Source organism: Apaloderma vittatum, unplaced genomic scaffold (assembly GCF_000703405.1).
Source record: "Apaloderma vittatum isolate BGI_N311 unplaced genomic scaffold, ASM70340v1 scaffold41054, whole genome shotgun sequence".
Taxonomy (NCBI): Eukaryota; Metazoa; Chordata; class Aves; order Trogoniformes; family Trogonidae; genus Apaloderma; species Apaloderma vittatum.
In genome coordinates this window covers 2,943-16,406 of record NW_009712853.1, presented here as the reverse complement: position 1 = coordinate 16,406, position 13,464 = coordinate 2,943, and the positions used below count along the sequence as shown (strand labels likewise).

Genomic DNA, 13,464 nt, shown 5'->3' with positions numbered 1-13,464 from the left:
TGTGGCCGGACAGGGGGCTGCTGGCCCTGCCACTCTGCGAGATTGTCTGCGTCTTTGGACAGCTTTGCAGATGTTAGCCAAGGCACTGTTAACCTAAAGTCAGACAGATGCTGAGAGGGGTCTGTCTCTACTGAAGCTGAGTCGAGAGATCCTAAAATTGAAGTCTTTTTTTCCCCCTTGGGTAATACTGAAGAACCCTGGACTGCTGAGTGATGGTTTTCGCTGTCCTTTTGGCTCTGACCTCTCTCTTGCCTTTTCTTCCTTGCTTTTGCTCTGTTTTTTTTTTGTACTCAGTTCATTTTAATTCTGCTTTTTTTTTTTTTTGAGCTATCTTAATTCTTTCCTTTTCATCTGCCCAAGCCTGATTTTCAGTTCCATAGCATTTCTCCTGACCTGGCTTCACTCCTCCTGCCACTTGCGTCTTTTCCTCCTCAAGCAATACCAACTTTACTGGAAAGTGCTCAGGTATCCAAACTCGAGTCCCAACTGCACACCTTAGGGTTCAGGCTGGGGCTGGCCCTGCTGACATGAGGAACGGGAAGTACTTGGTGGCCTCTAATCTGCTGTGTGTCACCGCCAAGCAGATAAGTGGTTTTGTGCTCGGCGTCCTCCGTTGCCTTGTGGTTTCCTCCCTCACTCAAGGCTAAGTGTCGGTGCTGCACATCCCGCACAGGGTGTGCACAAGCCACAGAGACAGAGCTGGTGATGTTTTATAAACTTGCTTTGCTAAAGCTAGTGCTTGTCCCAACGTGGACTCTTAATCTCTCTTGGGTATGAAATCAATCACTTTGGCTGTTGTTGATGGGAATTGGGACTGACGGTATAAAGTCAGGTTTACGTCCACCTTTTCACAGGACTGGTATTAGTTTTATATAAACAAAACCAAAAAATTGAGGGCAGAAAGATGCTTAGGACAAAAAAAAACCATTTGAAGCATTGCCTTACTTTGCCCCCAGGATTTGACTCCCTGTCTGTGAGCATGTTCACTGGAACACATCTTGCCCTCACAGGGACAGAACCAGGGGGAATGGTTGCAAGTTGCAACAGGGCAAGTTTAGGCTGGACATGAGGAAGAAATTCTTCACAGAAAGAGCGGTCAGACACTGGAACAGACTGCCTAGGGAGATGGTTGAGTCGCCATCCCTGGATGTGTTCAAATGTCGTTTAGATGTGGTGTTGGGTGATATGGTTTAGGGGTGAACTTGTAGTGTAGGGTCAGTGGTTGGACTCGATGATCCTAAGGGTCTTTTCCAACCTGAATTGTTCTGTGATTCTATGATTCTATGATTCTATGGTTCTCACTGCTTTGCTGATGCTCTCCTGGCACACCCAGCTGGCAGCATCTCTGTTGCACAGAACTGTGGGCTAGGACAGACATCCAGTGATGAAAGGTCAGGAGTGTCCTATAGCTACAGGATAGCTTCAGGTCACCTATTGCAGCACTTCTTGCTGAGCACTTGCCATGTCTACCTTCTACACCAAAGCCATACAGTCTGCATGAATATAGTGTTTCTTCTGTTTCTTCATATCCCTTCCTCAGCAATCCCAAACTGCGTGCCCTGGCAACAGCCCTGTCCCCAGGCTTCCTGAGGTTTGGTGGCACTGAGACTGATTTTCTCATCTTTGATCCCAACAAGGATTCAACTTTGGAAGAAAAAATCCTCTGGGAACTTCAGGCCCAGCAAGGTAAAATGGGCATTAGTGTTTTAGACTGGAAGCTATCTTGGGTTTAGGAGGTGTCTTTGACGTAGGCTGGGAACGCCACAAGGGCACGGTGGCCGTGCTGCAGGTCCTCCATGAGGTCAGCATTGCTCTCCTCTGTGGAGACGATATCCATGGACCTTCAGCGTGATCTGTTGGAGGAGCTGTGCCACCTGTGGGAAAGTGAAGAAAGGCACAGTGGACCTCATGTCCACCCTGGCATCTGCTGGGACTCTCCCTTTGCCACCCTGTACTCCCCACAACAGCCTTGAGAGCTCCCCAACTGCCTGGGAAGAGATCAAGGTTGGCTCAAAAATTGTGATTTCATTATGAAAATTAAGTAATGGATGGAAGAAATAATCTGTTAAGAACAGAACAATGATTTTCTCCATCTTGGCCAAAGCCAGAGCTAAGCTGGGGATGCAGCCTTGCCCTCCTGTCATTCCAACAGGGCAAGTGGAAACACACGGGACCACTGCCAACTGCTCGGCTTGGTCCTGGTGTGCAAGGTTTTGCGCTGCAGTAAAGTCCATTTCCTATTTAAACTTAGCAAAAGCATATAAACTCTTCTAGAGGTGTTTCACATAAAAAATTGTCATCTATTCCTGTGATACGTAGCACAACAGTGCAATGGTATGTCACTGTACAACTGGTGGTGCTTGGTTTTGAAGGTCAGTGGTACTTTTTCTCCTTATTGCATTGCTGAGTGGCTGCCTCCTCTCTGGGTAACAGGCTTGTGCCTTCCCCTCTGGCTATGGCTTGTGCCTGGTTTGCATGCCGAGGAGAAAACAAGCTTTGAAGAAAAAGTGTCTTATGACTCCTGCTGTTGGAGCTACGTGTGGCGGGTGGCCCTTTCCCACACACGAGATGAGCAGGAAGCATTGCCCCATATCTGCCTGCAGCAAGGCACGCCGTGAACCCTGCCATACCCCTGCACCGCAGGGTGGCTTATCTGCTCCTCGGGCACAGCAGCCCTTGCTTCTTCAGCTGGCTGGAACGAGGGTTTCCGGATGGTGCTCCAGCTAAAATAGCTGATTGGGGTACGACTGCTATGATACCAGTCTCCAGAAGCATAGCTTCCCCATCCCCTCATCTCCATCACCTTAAGTTGGGAAATGTAACTTTTACGTATATTTATTCATCAAGCCAGCCCTCTTTTTCTACACGGCTAACATTGTGAAAGTTTCATAAAATGCACTCAGCCTGGCACCAAGCACTTGTGCTTCCTCCTGAGAAACTCAGCTCTTTGCATGCTGGACCCTGGTGATAAAGATGAGGACTTAATTACTGTTGCCCTTTTTCTGCCCTACAGAGTCTTGTGGCTCAAGGCCTGCGTTTGCTGCTGTTGAGAAGCTACTGCTGGCCCAGTGGCCTAACCAGGAGAAACTGATTCTTGCAGAGCATAACCGGAAAAAGCACAAAAACACCACCATTACAAGTAAGACTTCGATGGATTTTTCTGCTAGGGTTTATAACCAGGGGGCTGCAAATCTCTGTCCTGCAATAAAAGATCCATGGGCTGTTAGGAGGTGAAATCACTGAAAAAGAGTATTTTTTTTTAAGTGGGTGAAATGTTTCTAAGAAATCTTTTTCTACTGTCTGCCCCCTTGTATATAATAGTATTCAGCTGCTACAGAAGTTGGGAGGATCTCAACAGTTTGCAGGAAGGTGTGTAGGTCAGGTCTGGGCTCTGCTGTCTGGCTGGGAGAGCTTGGCACATCTGCAGCACCAGGCTAAGTAAATACACGCAGTAAAGGTTGTCGCTTGGCTGGAGCTCAACTAGCCTACTGTCACCTCGAGATAAATAGCCCTCCCCCCTTTCTCCTCCATGCAGGGAATACGTTGGATATTCTCTACAGCTTTGCAGACTGCTCAGGGTTTCACCTGGTCTTTGGGCTCAACGCCTTGCTGCGGAAAGATGGCTTGCAGTGGGACAGCTCGAACGCCCACACGCTGCTGGATTACTGTGCCTCACAGAGGTACAACATCTCCTGGGAGCTTGGGAATGGTAAGTGCGGAGCCTGCTTGTGGGCCGGCAGTCACCTGGCCACAGGGCGTGGACTAGTAACTTTAGATGTTTTGGATGACGACCTGTAAAGGCAAGGTGATGTTTTATCGGGAAACATTGTCTTAATTGCAAGGACGGATTTCACAGAAGGCCCAATGAATGAGCAGACTGAGGTGATTTTGCTGATCCTACCAAGGCTCTGAGAGGAAGTGAACGATGCCCTGTGAGGTGCAGGATGTCACCTCTGGGGACTAGTTGGGACAGAGTGCTGGAGAGCAGCATGCTGCATCATCCAGGCTTTCGGTTTCATGCTCATCACCTTCAAATACCTCACCCATACTTTGCCAGATGACGTGGAGCCGTGGGGTTTGGTACTCCCTATATGGAATGAGTTGCCCTACTTTGTGTCCTGAAACTAGAGCAGGGTGCTGATGTTCATGTGTCTTCCCCAGAGCCAAATAGCTTCAGGAAGAAATCAGGTGTCTACATCGATGGCTTCCAACTAGGGCAAGATTTTATTCACCTACGCCAACTTCTGAGTAACTATACCCTCTACCGGAACACAAAGCTGTATGGTCCCGATGTCGGGCAGCCCCGAAAGCACACACAGAGACTGCTGAGAAGGTAGGGGTGTGGGGCCCTGGCAGCAACCCCTGGGGTGGGCAGGCGTGGATAGCGGTGGCTCATCTGCACCCAGATGCGGGGGACTTGAGGAGGCTTCTGGGCAGGGTTTCATGAATTTTCTGCTCCAAATCAATAGCAAGGATGTACAAATGGATACATCGAGTCTATTTGAGAACTTATTTCCTGCATTTTTCCTTAAATTAGAAACATGAAAATTTTCCTTGACTGGGCATGACTGAAATCTTACCTGCATGCATGAGCTCAAGGCTTAAATACTCAGCCAGTTGAAACTAAGACACCAGCAGTGCTTCAGTGATCCACATGCCTTTCAGTTGAGCCCTGGCTCATGTGCTGTTGCTGAAAAGGGATTTTCACCCTAGAAGTCTCTGCATGTTACACAAGCACTAATTCATCCTCCCAACAACGTGCTGAGGCAGCCAGGCTGCCCAAAGCCTGTTTAAAAGCCATCACAAGTGTGGTCCCAAAGCAGTTTACCATCTCTACCACCAGCTGCAGGGAAAGGGGAGAGCTGCATGTGGCAGCTTGCTCGTGGGGTACTGCGACATGTCACCGGTACCCACTGACCTCTCACTCTCCACTGCATGTCTCTTCTGATTGCAGTTTCCTGAAATCAGGAGGGAAGGTGATCGATTCTGTCACATGGCATCAGTAAGTACTGTTCAGATACCATCATCGCTCTGCATGTTGCCCATTTTCTTTACAAAACGTCAATTTGAGCATGTCCACAGGAAAGGGGAGGTGAAGTACCCCTTTCAGCAGTTTTTTGGGTGCCCCTCTGCAAACTCATCTGCTCAGAATAAAAGATGAATTGAGGGAGCACGTTACAGAAACGCAAAAGGTCTCCAAAGAGGCTGCTTGGTGCAAAGACCCAAAAAGCAGTGGCAGGGGTTTGTAATACAGGCAAAGTAGCAGGGAATGCAACATGTGCAGGACGGTCATTTTCCGTGCTAAATGTGTGCACTGATTAAAACAGAAGTGGAATGTGGAGAAAAAGACGGCACAGCAGCTTTATCTCTCAGAATAGTGTGTGGGATTGGTCTAGGCTCTGCCCAACACATGGAGAGTTTCTGCAGCAACTGAACCTTTTTGCGTATGCTGTGTTTTAATATGTATCAAACACCGGTGAGATTTGAGCAGTAGACCCGGTTGTCTCAAAGCCCCAAGTTGCCAACACTTGCAGATAAAATGCACTTTCCCGTGGGAAAAAAGGGGTGTTGTATAAAAGCAAAATAAGATAGCTCAGACTTACTTGGCAGAGGTGCCTTCTGTAAGAGCAGAAGGTTTTTAATGTAAGATCTTAAACAGTCTGTGGGTGGCTGGGCTTTGCAGTGGTGTCAGTACCACTGACATTGAGGCCCTCCTTAGCATTGGAAAGGCTGAATCTGCTGGAGTGAAAGCTTTGCTCCATAAAAGCAAATTCAGACAGTTACTGATGACCCTGCTGGCAAATGCACCCAATTCCTTGTAAAAAATGCAACAGAAGCCTCGTTAACTGACGTATTACAGCTTTCTTTTTTTTTTTATTTGTAACAATTTGATATAAATGAAAAGCCCTACAGGTCTGGCTAACCCTCACTCCTAGAGAAGTGCTAAGCAGCTTCTCCTGCTCCCTTTCATTTGCTCTCCAGGTCAGCTAGGGCTGTGGGCATGTAACTCGCCCTCAGATCCCACCCACAGTGCAAAGAGCAGCAGCATGGTCCCAGTCCTTTGCTCTTTTGCCACAGCTTAGAGATGCAGTTTTGAAGTGCTGAGGTGGATAAGTTGGCCCCAGAGCAGCTGCCATGTTTGAAAGTGATTTCCATGTGAAGGTGGTTTTCATTCTGGAGTCAAATGCAGCATGGTGACATGCAGCAGTCAGGTAACAGTGGGAAAAGATGCACGTTCTTATATTTTTTATATATATATATAATACATATATACGCATACATATATATAAAATATATATTTATATATGTGCATGTATATACATATATGCCTTATCTATGTATTTTGAGCTGCTAGCAAGGCATAAAATGTGTCCCCTCCCCTTCCTGAGCTGTTTTTGTCCTGTGGTTGCCTTTGCTTTAAATGGGCATGCATTATTTTCTTTACTAATTTAGGGTTATCGTGTTTTAGCTTCCCGTGTGGCTGGAAGACTTCAGTTATTTCCGGTAGGACTGAGTGATAGCCTGATGAAATGTAAAACCCACAAGGACCCCAATTTCCTGTTCTTTATTTGGACAAGCCAGACTTAAAAGCTCTTCTGCTTATGGTGGAGGGCAACCTTCATCTCATAGGGATGCCTCCATCCCATTCTCCTCCAGATGGCCAGAATACTCCAACAGAGGGACAGAAGCTGGGATCTGGTATTTTTCATATATAGCTTGATACAGTAAAGCAAGGAATCCCATCAAGGGAATCCCATCCCAAGCAAGGACTCCTTGTCAAGAGGAGATTTACAGAAGCTGACTTTTATTCAGTGATGTTTTTCTCATTCTAAATGAGTAGATGATGTGATGTGATATCCTGCTTCCATCAATGTAATTATACCTGATAGTCTCTTAAATACAAACAGCGTACGTACTTGTTTGGAAAACAAACGAAAAAAAAGAAAAGAAAAAAATGTACAGAAAAATAGTGCTGTGGGTAAATGCATCAAGCAACTGAGTAAAAAACTGGTGTCTTGTACCAGTGGTGGTACTTTTCCTTAATTTTGGCTTTGAGGTTTCTTTTTCATTTCCAGTTACTATGTTAATGGACGAAGTGCAACGAGGAAAGATTTCTTGAGCCCTGAAGTGCTGGATACCTTTGCCACAGATGTACACGAAGTCCTGGAGGTGACTTGTCCTGTTCAGTCTTCCCCAGGTTCAGTTTCCAGGGGATTAGCAGAGAATCCAGAATTTCTCACTAGCAATAAACAGGCATCCTCAAAGCTTGGGTGCTGCTGTCATTGTAAACTAAAAAATAAATTAATGATACTTGCCATTTAGCAAGTATGGTGCCAGATGCATCACAAACCTACAACATTCTCATTTATCGGTGTAGTCATTACTCAGGGATGTAATTTATGGTTATATACCCTCTCATCCCTATTTGTCTGTATTTTGAGATCCTGAGAACAGTATAACTTAGAATATGCCACTACTCAGCACAAGAATACTTACAGGACTTGGCTTTTAAGCGATGTTTGCCTGGTTCTATGATTTTTTGGAGGGGGGGGGAGTAAATCTTCTTCTAGGCCTTTTGATCAAAATTTCTGTGACATCCCACCTCAGCTGCTGTTACCTTTAAATGCAAACATTGTACACAAGGGTTTGGCTAAAGCACAAAATTTTGATTGCCCATTATTTCAGTAGCCAAAAAAACTAACTGTTGTGTTCTTATACCATACCGCACAGATTGTTCGTGGGACTGTGCCTGACAAGAAGGTCTGGCTGGGAGAGACGAGCTCTGCCTATGGAGGGGGAGCTCCCAGGCTGTCCAACACTTACGTTGCTGGCTTTATGTAAGTATTGTCACAGATGTGGAGAAATTACACATTTTACCAGATAATGCAGTTGTGTACATGCCCCATGGAAAGAACGTCTTCCTTAGGCTTCCTGGGGACTGAAGGAAATAGGTGGGTTGGGGATTGGAACCTTCCCACTGCTTCCTGTGTGCCTCCCCTGTGACTGAGGTTCGATGTAGGTAATAGCAAATCCGTACTGAAACCAAAGGATGAGAAATGTGAAAAAATTATATTTCTGCCCTTGAACCTGCGATACTCACTCCGTCCTTTTGTGAGGATGGGAAGTCAATCACGAGATGAATGTCCTTTTCTAATGTAATCATTTGACCACTGTGAAATAACTAAGAGAAGAAATTATATTCATTACTGAATTTCCCTTTAAGGACTCCAGTTGTAGCATTTTGTTGAAATAAAAGAGTTCAGGCTTTTCTTAGCACTTTGATCTGTTTGTAGATTCAGGGAGATAAAATTGCGTAGGAATGTGGCAGAGGGGTTGGATTAGATCATCTCTAAGGTCCCTTCCAACCTAAGACATTCTGTGGTTCTAATGTGCAGTTCACACTTTGAAAATTAACTGAAAACATGGTTGCAATGTACTGTTTTTCCCTCCTGTAAGACATGATGATCTTTTCATCAGGGTCTGGTGGTCAACAAGTCCAAGCCTGGTAATGACAGGCAACTTTGACCTTGGTATGATGATTTCTCTTGGCCTTCAGGCCCTTGGCCGGTTCAGGAGCATCTGCTGCCACTCCTGGTTTCCACTGCCTGCAAACAGGGAAGTGGAGCAACTGTTCCCACCAACTCGGACCTCCAGAGGTGGCCTGAAATTATTTTTTAAGGTAATCAATGCAAGACTTGAGTTGAACTTAGTTGTGTGATTTTGAGGAAGTCAGCACCATGCCCTAATTTTGGCTTTCCTATTTCCTGAGCTGCTTAGAGAGAGGCAACGGCGCACAGTTGAGGTCAGCAATTTCACCTGCGTATAGTTTACCTCATTTTTTTTGGCAGGTGGCTGGACAAACTTGGGCTTTCAGCCAGGAAAGGGATTGACGTGGTGATGAGACAGGTTTTCTTTGGGGCAGGGACCTATCACCTGGTGGATGCTAACTTTGAGCCTTTGCCGGTATGTATGCAACCCTTATGAGTTCCAAGTATTCCTTATATGAGTTCAAGTATATATCTAGATATATTTACTGCCACTGCAGGGATGCAGCTAGTCTTCAGCACAGCAGAGACTGATTTCTGGGACAAGAGGCTCTGATTTGTATGCAGATGCTTCTGGAGTTCACAAGGCTTCTCTGGATAGACTAGTTTGAGTACTCCCAGCAGAGCGATGAGTAGCTTTTAAACAGAAGTGATACGAGGTATCATAAGCAATTATATCCCAAGTGAAAACCAAACCAACACAAAGTCAAGACAGAAGTGTTTCCTTAGCTTTCAGTAGTGGCTGAGGGATAATTAAATGAAACTATGCATTTAGTATAGTTGGATTTCTTAGGAAATAATGTTGTGATGAAACATCATTATTTGAACTCTACATTGTTCTTGCACATACAGCATGTTTCTTTGTCCTAGTAGCACTTACCTTGGGTGAGAGGATAGTGTCTTTCTTTTTAGCTTTCCTCTCATTTTTCTGGTTCCAAGTTGTGATTTTCACAGGCTCATGGAGACCATCTGAGAGGAGACCCAGCATACGGGGTTTTTCTGTCTTGCCTTGTCCAGGGCTGCGTTGCTAGGCTTGTTGCTTTGGGCTTTTTTTATTCCCTCTTTTAAAATAGATTTAACTTGGACTGAAAGGATGTGCCTTGCTCCTCGCCTACAGGCAGTACAGATGCTAATCAAGCTAATAATGCTTTAGAGGCAGGGAAATCCAAATCCAGGTCCATCACTTTTAGTTAGCATAGAAATGAAGAAGCATAGCAGTGTCAGAAGGCTGCCCCTCCTTGCAGACAGGCTGAGCATGTAGGCTGATGGGAAAAGTCACTTCCCTGGGCTCCTGGTGACTCAGGAGAGAAACATGACAGTTTTCCTTCTAGGAAAACCTCAAAGACAGATGAGCTGGGAGAAGGTCTCTGGAATCCATCCGCTGGAGTCTCCCCTGGGACTGTGCTCAGAGAAGCGATAGTGCAAAATGCAGCCCACCTGCAGCCTTCTAGTCCCAAAACACATCTGTACAGATCGTGGGCTGTCTTTAGTATGATCATGGTGTTCACAGAGGAAAAGTAACAGTCAAGATGCAAGAAAAAGCAGACCTGGAAAAAATGAGTCTGCACCTGGACATCATCCTGGGGTTGTCAGAGGACTTACTCTTGACTGGCGTTAAGAAAATGTTGTCTCAAAACTGAGTTTGTTTCCCGGTGTGCAATAAGCAAAACTCACACACTGAGACAAGATACTGCAGTTTATTTCATTTCTGCAGAGATGGGTGTTAGGTGGTAATTCCACAAAGCTAGCAACATATTTATCTTGTTACCTGATTAATAAAAACATGCCTAAATTTACAATTACTGGTCAGTGATTACTATCCCTTTTATTATTGGTTAGGTATATTCAAATTAGCCTTGCTTTTCATGTAAATTAGCATGCATGCTCCTTACGGGGAGAGAGGGGGTAAGTTTTCTTGGGCTTGAATTAAGTGGGTCAAGGTTGTGATCTTTCCCTGCTGCCTTTACCTTTGGCTGACTTCATGTCCTTTGGCAATTATCCAGCTTCCTCAGCACACTCTGGAGTAGGATGTTTCCTTTTTATCAGTTTTTCTTCCAGGGTATAGTCCTAGTAAGGCATGCATTTTATACGAAGTATAAAATTTATACTTACGCAATAAAGCTATTGAAACAACATGCTTATGCAATAAAGCTGTTGAGCAATGGTCCTCTTTAGAACTCTTATGCAGTATAACTAAGTGAAACAGTGTCACTGTAACTTAAGCATTAATCCATATATGGGTTTACTTAGTCTACACAAAATCAATCCCAAGACCTGTTTGACGTTAGTGAAAGGCATAAAAGTTTTTGGGAGCTTCCTCCCCATGTTGTGCCTGTGGACTGAGCACAGGCTTCTCTCCTGCAGGAAGGGTGGCTCCTCCCCTGAGGGTCAGTGCTGAGGCGCTCTGCACCCTGCAGAAGGGTGGTTTCCAGAATGCAGACAGTCTCTCCCCCACAGAAAGAGTTCTGAGATTTATCTGTGAAGGCGAAAATGACTCTAAGGTACCTTGCAAACACAGCTGCTCTGCAGCTTGGAGGCAGGGTTTTATCTTTAGCTATGCTAAATAGATACGGTGACAAACTTGGTAAAGCAAAACATTATGGGGGAAAAAAAAACCACCCTGAAATTACCCACAAAATGAATGTTACATTAAGCACCATGTGGAGTACCTGGCATGTACGCAAGTGCTTGTGCGTGTTTTTGTGCCTCCCAGGACTACTGGCTCTCGCTGCTCTACAAGAAGCTGGTGGGTACCAAGGTGCTGCAAGTCGGCCTGGCAGGAGCCGATGAGAGGAAGCTCCGTGTCTACCTCCACTGCACAAATGCCCTCCAGTAAGTCTTCACAAAGGGCGAAATAACCCAGAAACTGAGCCCAGGGCTGCTCCCAGGCCAACAAAAGCAACTTGGGACAGTGTGAGGACACTCGTTATTTCTGTGAAACCTCTTTCTTTCCTGATCTCCTCCATTGTTTTCTCCTGCCTTTTAGTCCAAAGTACAGAGAAGGGGACGTGACGCTGTTTGCCTTAAACCTCTACAACGTTACCCAACGTTTGCAGCTACCGAATTACCTATCAAGCAAGCATGTGGATCAGTACCTCTTACTGCCTCATGGCAAGGAGAATATACTTTCCAGGTAAGTGTGCAACTCCTCCTGTGTCTGTAGAAAAGATTGTGTATAGAGTTGGATGGCCTCTAAAACCTCACCTCGTTCAATTTGCAAGGTGGGGCGGTAGAAGGTGTTACCATTCAGTCATCTGTGATATTTTTTAGTAAGGTCTGACTTCTGTTAAACCAGGTCTCCTAAAATCAGGCTGCTGAAAGCTTGGTAAGGTATGAGGACACTTGTTTGCTGTTACTTGGAAAGTATTTTCCTAGCAGGCTGCAAAAAGGACTCTAGACCAGCTACGAAAGTCTTTTTTCTTTTGCACAAGGTATATTGCTTTCCCAAGTGCTGTCTTCTGATTTAGAGCAAGGTGTTCAGACTTTGTGTGGCCTCTTTTGTTGTTACCTCTAATGCATCAGCACGAGAAGGATCTGCTCTGTGGGCCTAGAAGATACATCTTAATATTTGCAGGAGAAAAAAAACAATGAAACTTTCTATTTCTCAAGGGCAGCTTTGCTGTTAGCCTCACTAGAAGAGTAAGAAACATGTACTTTACAGCTTGTTTGTGCTATGACTCTAAAGGAGTCCTTGCAGAGGGAGTGCAGCAGATGCTCTGTGTGCATGCACACATAAAACCCTCAAGGGAAGTTTTGTTTGGCTTTGGGTTGAGCTTATGTTTACACTCAGGTCTGGAGCTGTTTGTGCTCGATGGCAAACAGAGCACAGCTGCCCAAACAGTCTGTCTGTCCCTCTCCAGGTCTATTGAGCTGAATGGCCGTGTGCTACGGATGGTGGATGACAAAACGCTGCCAGAGCTTACCGAAAAAACACTGGGTCCCGGCAGCATCCTTGGCCTTCCAGCCTTCTCTTACGGCTTTTACGTTATCAAAAATGCCAAAGCTATTGCTTGCATTTAAATGGTTAATACACACACACACACAGGATAAATGTAAAGCACTTGGCTAGTAGGGAAGCTTAATCCTAGAAATTCACGTTTGTACCATGAGATTTAATTCTGGCAAGGGATGCAAATGTGGCAGCACTTTGGGCTAAGGAGGACATAGAATCATACAGTGGTTTGGGTTGGAAGGAACCTTAAACATCATCTAGTTCCAACCCCTAGGTTTTTCACATGCTTGCATGAGAACAAAACGGAAAGAACGCCCCCCCTGCACAGGCTCTCCTCAGTGGGTGCGCCCACGGGCCGGGAGGGAGCAGTCATTGCTCCGCTGCCCTCCCTGCATCTTCCAGCCACTGCGTGATGGCCACTTTTCCCACTCACACAACCGCACCATGATCCACGCTGATCTCTTCACCGTGCTGCATGCATGACACCCCTCCCTGGCATATTGGGAGGCCTGCTGGGTGATTTGTTTGTGAAAGATGCTCATTAGGCTCCCGGGAGATTGGTCCAGCTAAAGCAAGCCCAGGCAGGGGCTGGTTGTGCTCTCGGTCCAGGCTGCGTCGCTGTGCCCAAGCACGGGGCCCTCCTCCAAGGCACGTGTGGAGCTGCTTCAGCTTCTCACACTGCATTTGGGGCTCTGCCAGCAGGGAACTGCAACCTTCCTTCTCCCTCTCATTTCTGCAGGCACGGCTCTTAAAGCAGTTCCTTCCAAAGCTTGTCTTTTTAATTTAGCTGTACAGCTTTGATTTTTTGCCTGCACCGTGTGGTGAGGAGGGGTCGTGGTTGCTGAGGGCATCTCAGGGTGGACAGCGGGGACATGCAAAGAAAACCGAGGTCAGGATGCCTGCAGGAGAAAACGCCGAGAAACCAGGTCCTCCGTGGGATTTGGGGCAGCACTGCGTGTTTTTTTT

At 46.0% G+C, this 13,464-nt stretch overlaps 1 protein-coding gene across 1 annotated transcript; it reads left to right on the top strand.

Moving 5' to 3' along the window:
• Positions 1 to 1,484: 1,484 nt before the first annotated feature.
• Positions 1,485 to 12,566, top strand: HPSE (heparanase; the record flags this gene model as incomplete). Its single annotated transcript, XM_009868124.1, has 11 exons — positions 1,485 to 1,686; positions 3,014 to 3,139; positions 3,536 to 3,709; positions 4,162 to 4,333; positions 4,955 to 5,002; positions 7,077 to 7,170; positions 7,732 to 7,838; positions 8,850 to 8,964; positions 11,260 to 11,378; positions 11,533 to 11,679; positions 12,407 to 12,566. Coding segments are annotated over 11 exons (1,464 nt in total), but the record flags the coding sequence as incomplete, so codon positions are not given.
• Between the last annotated feature and the right edge of the window lie 898 nt (positions 12,567 to 13,464).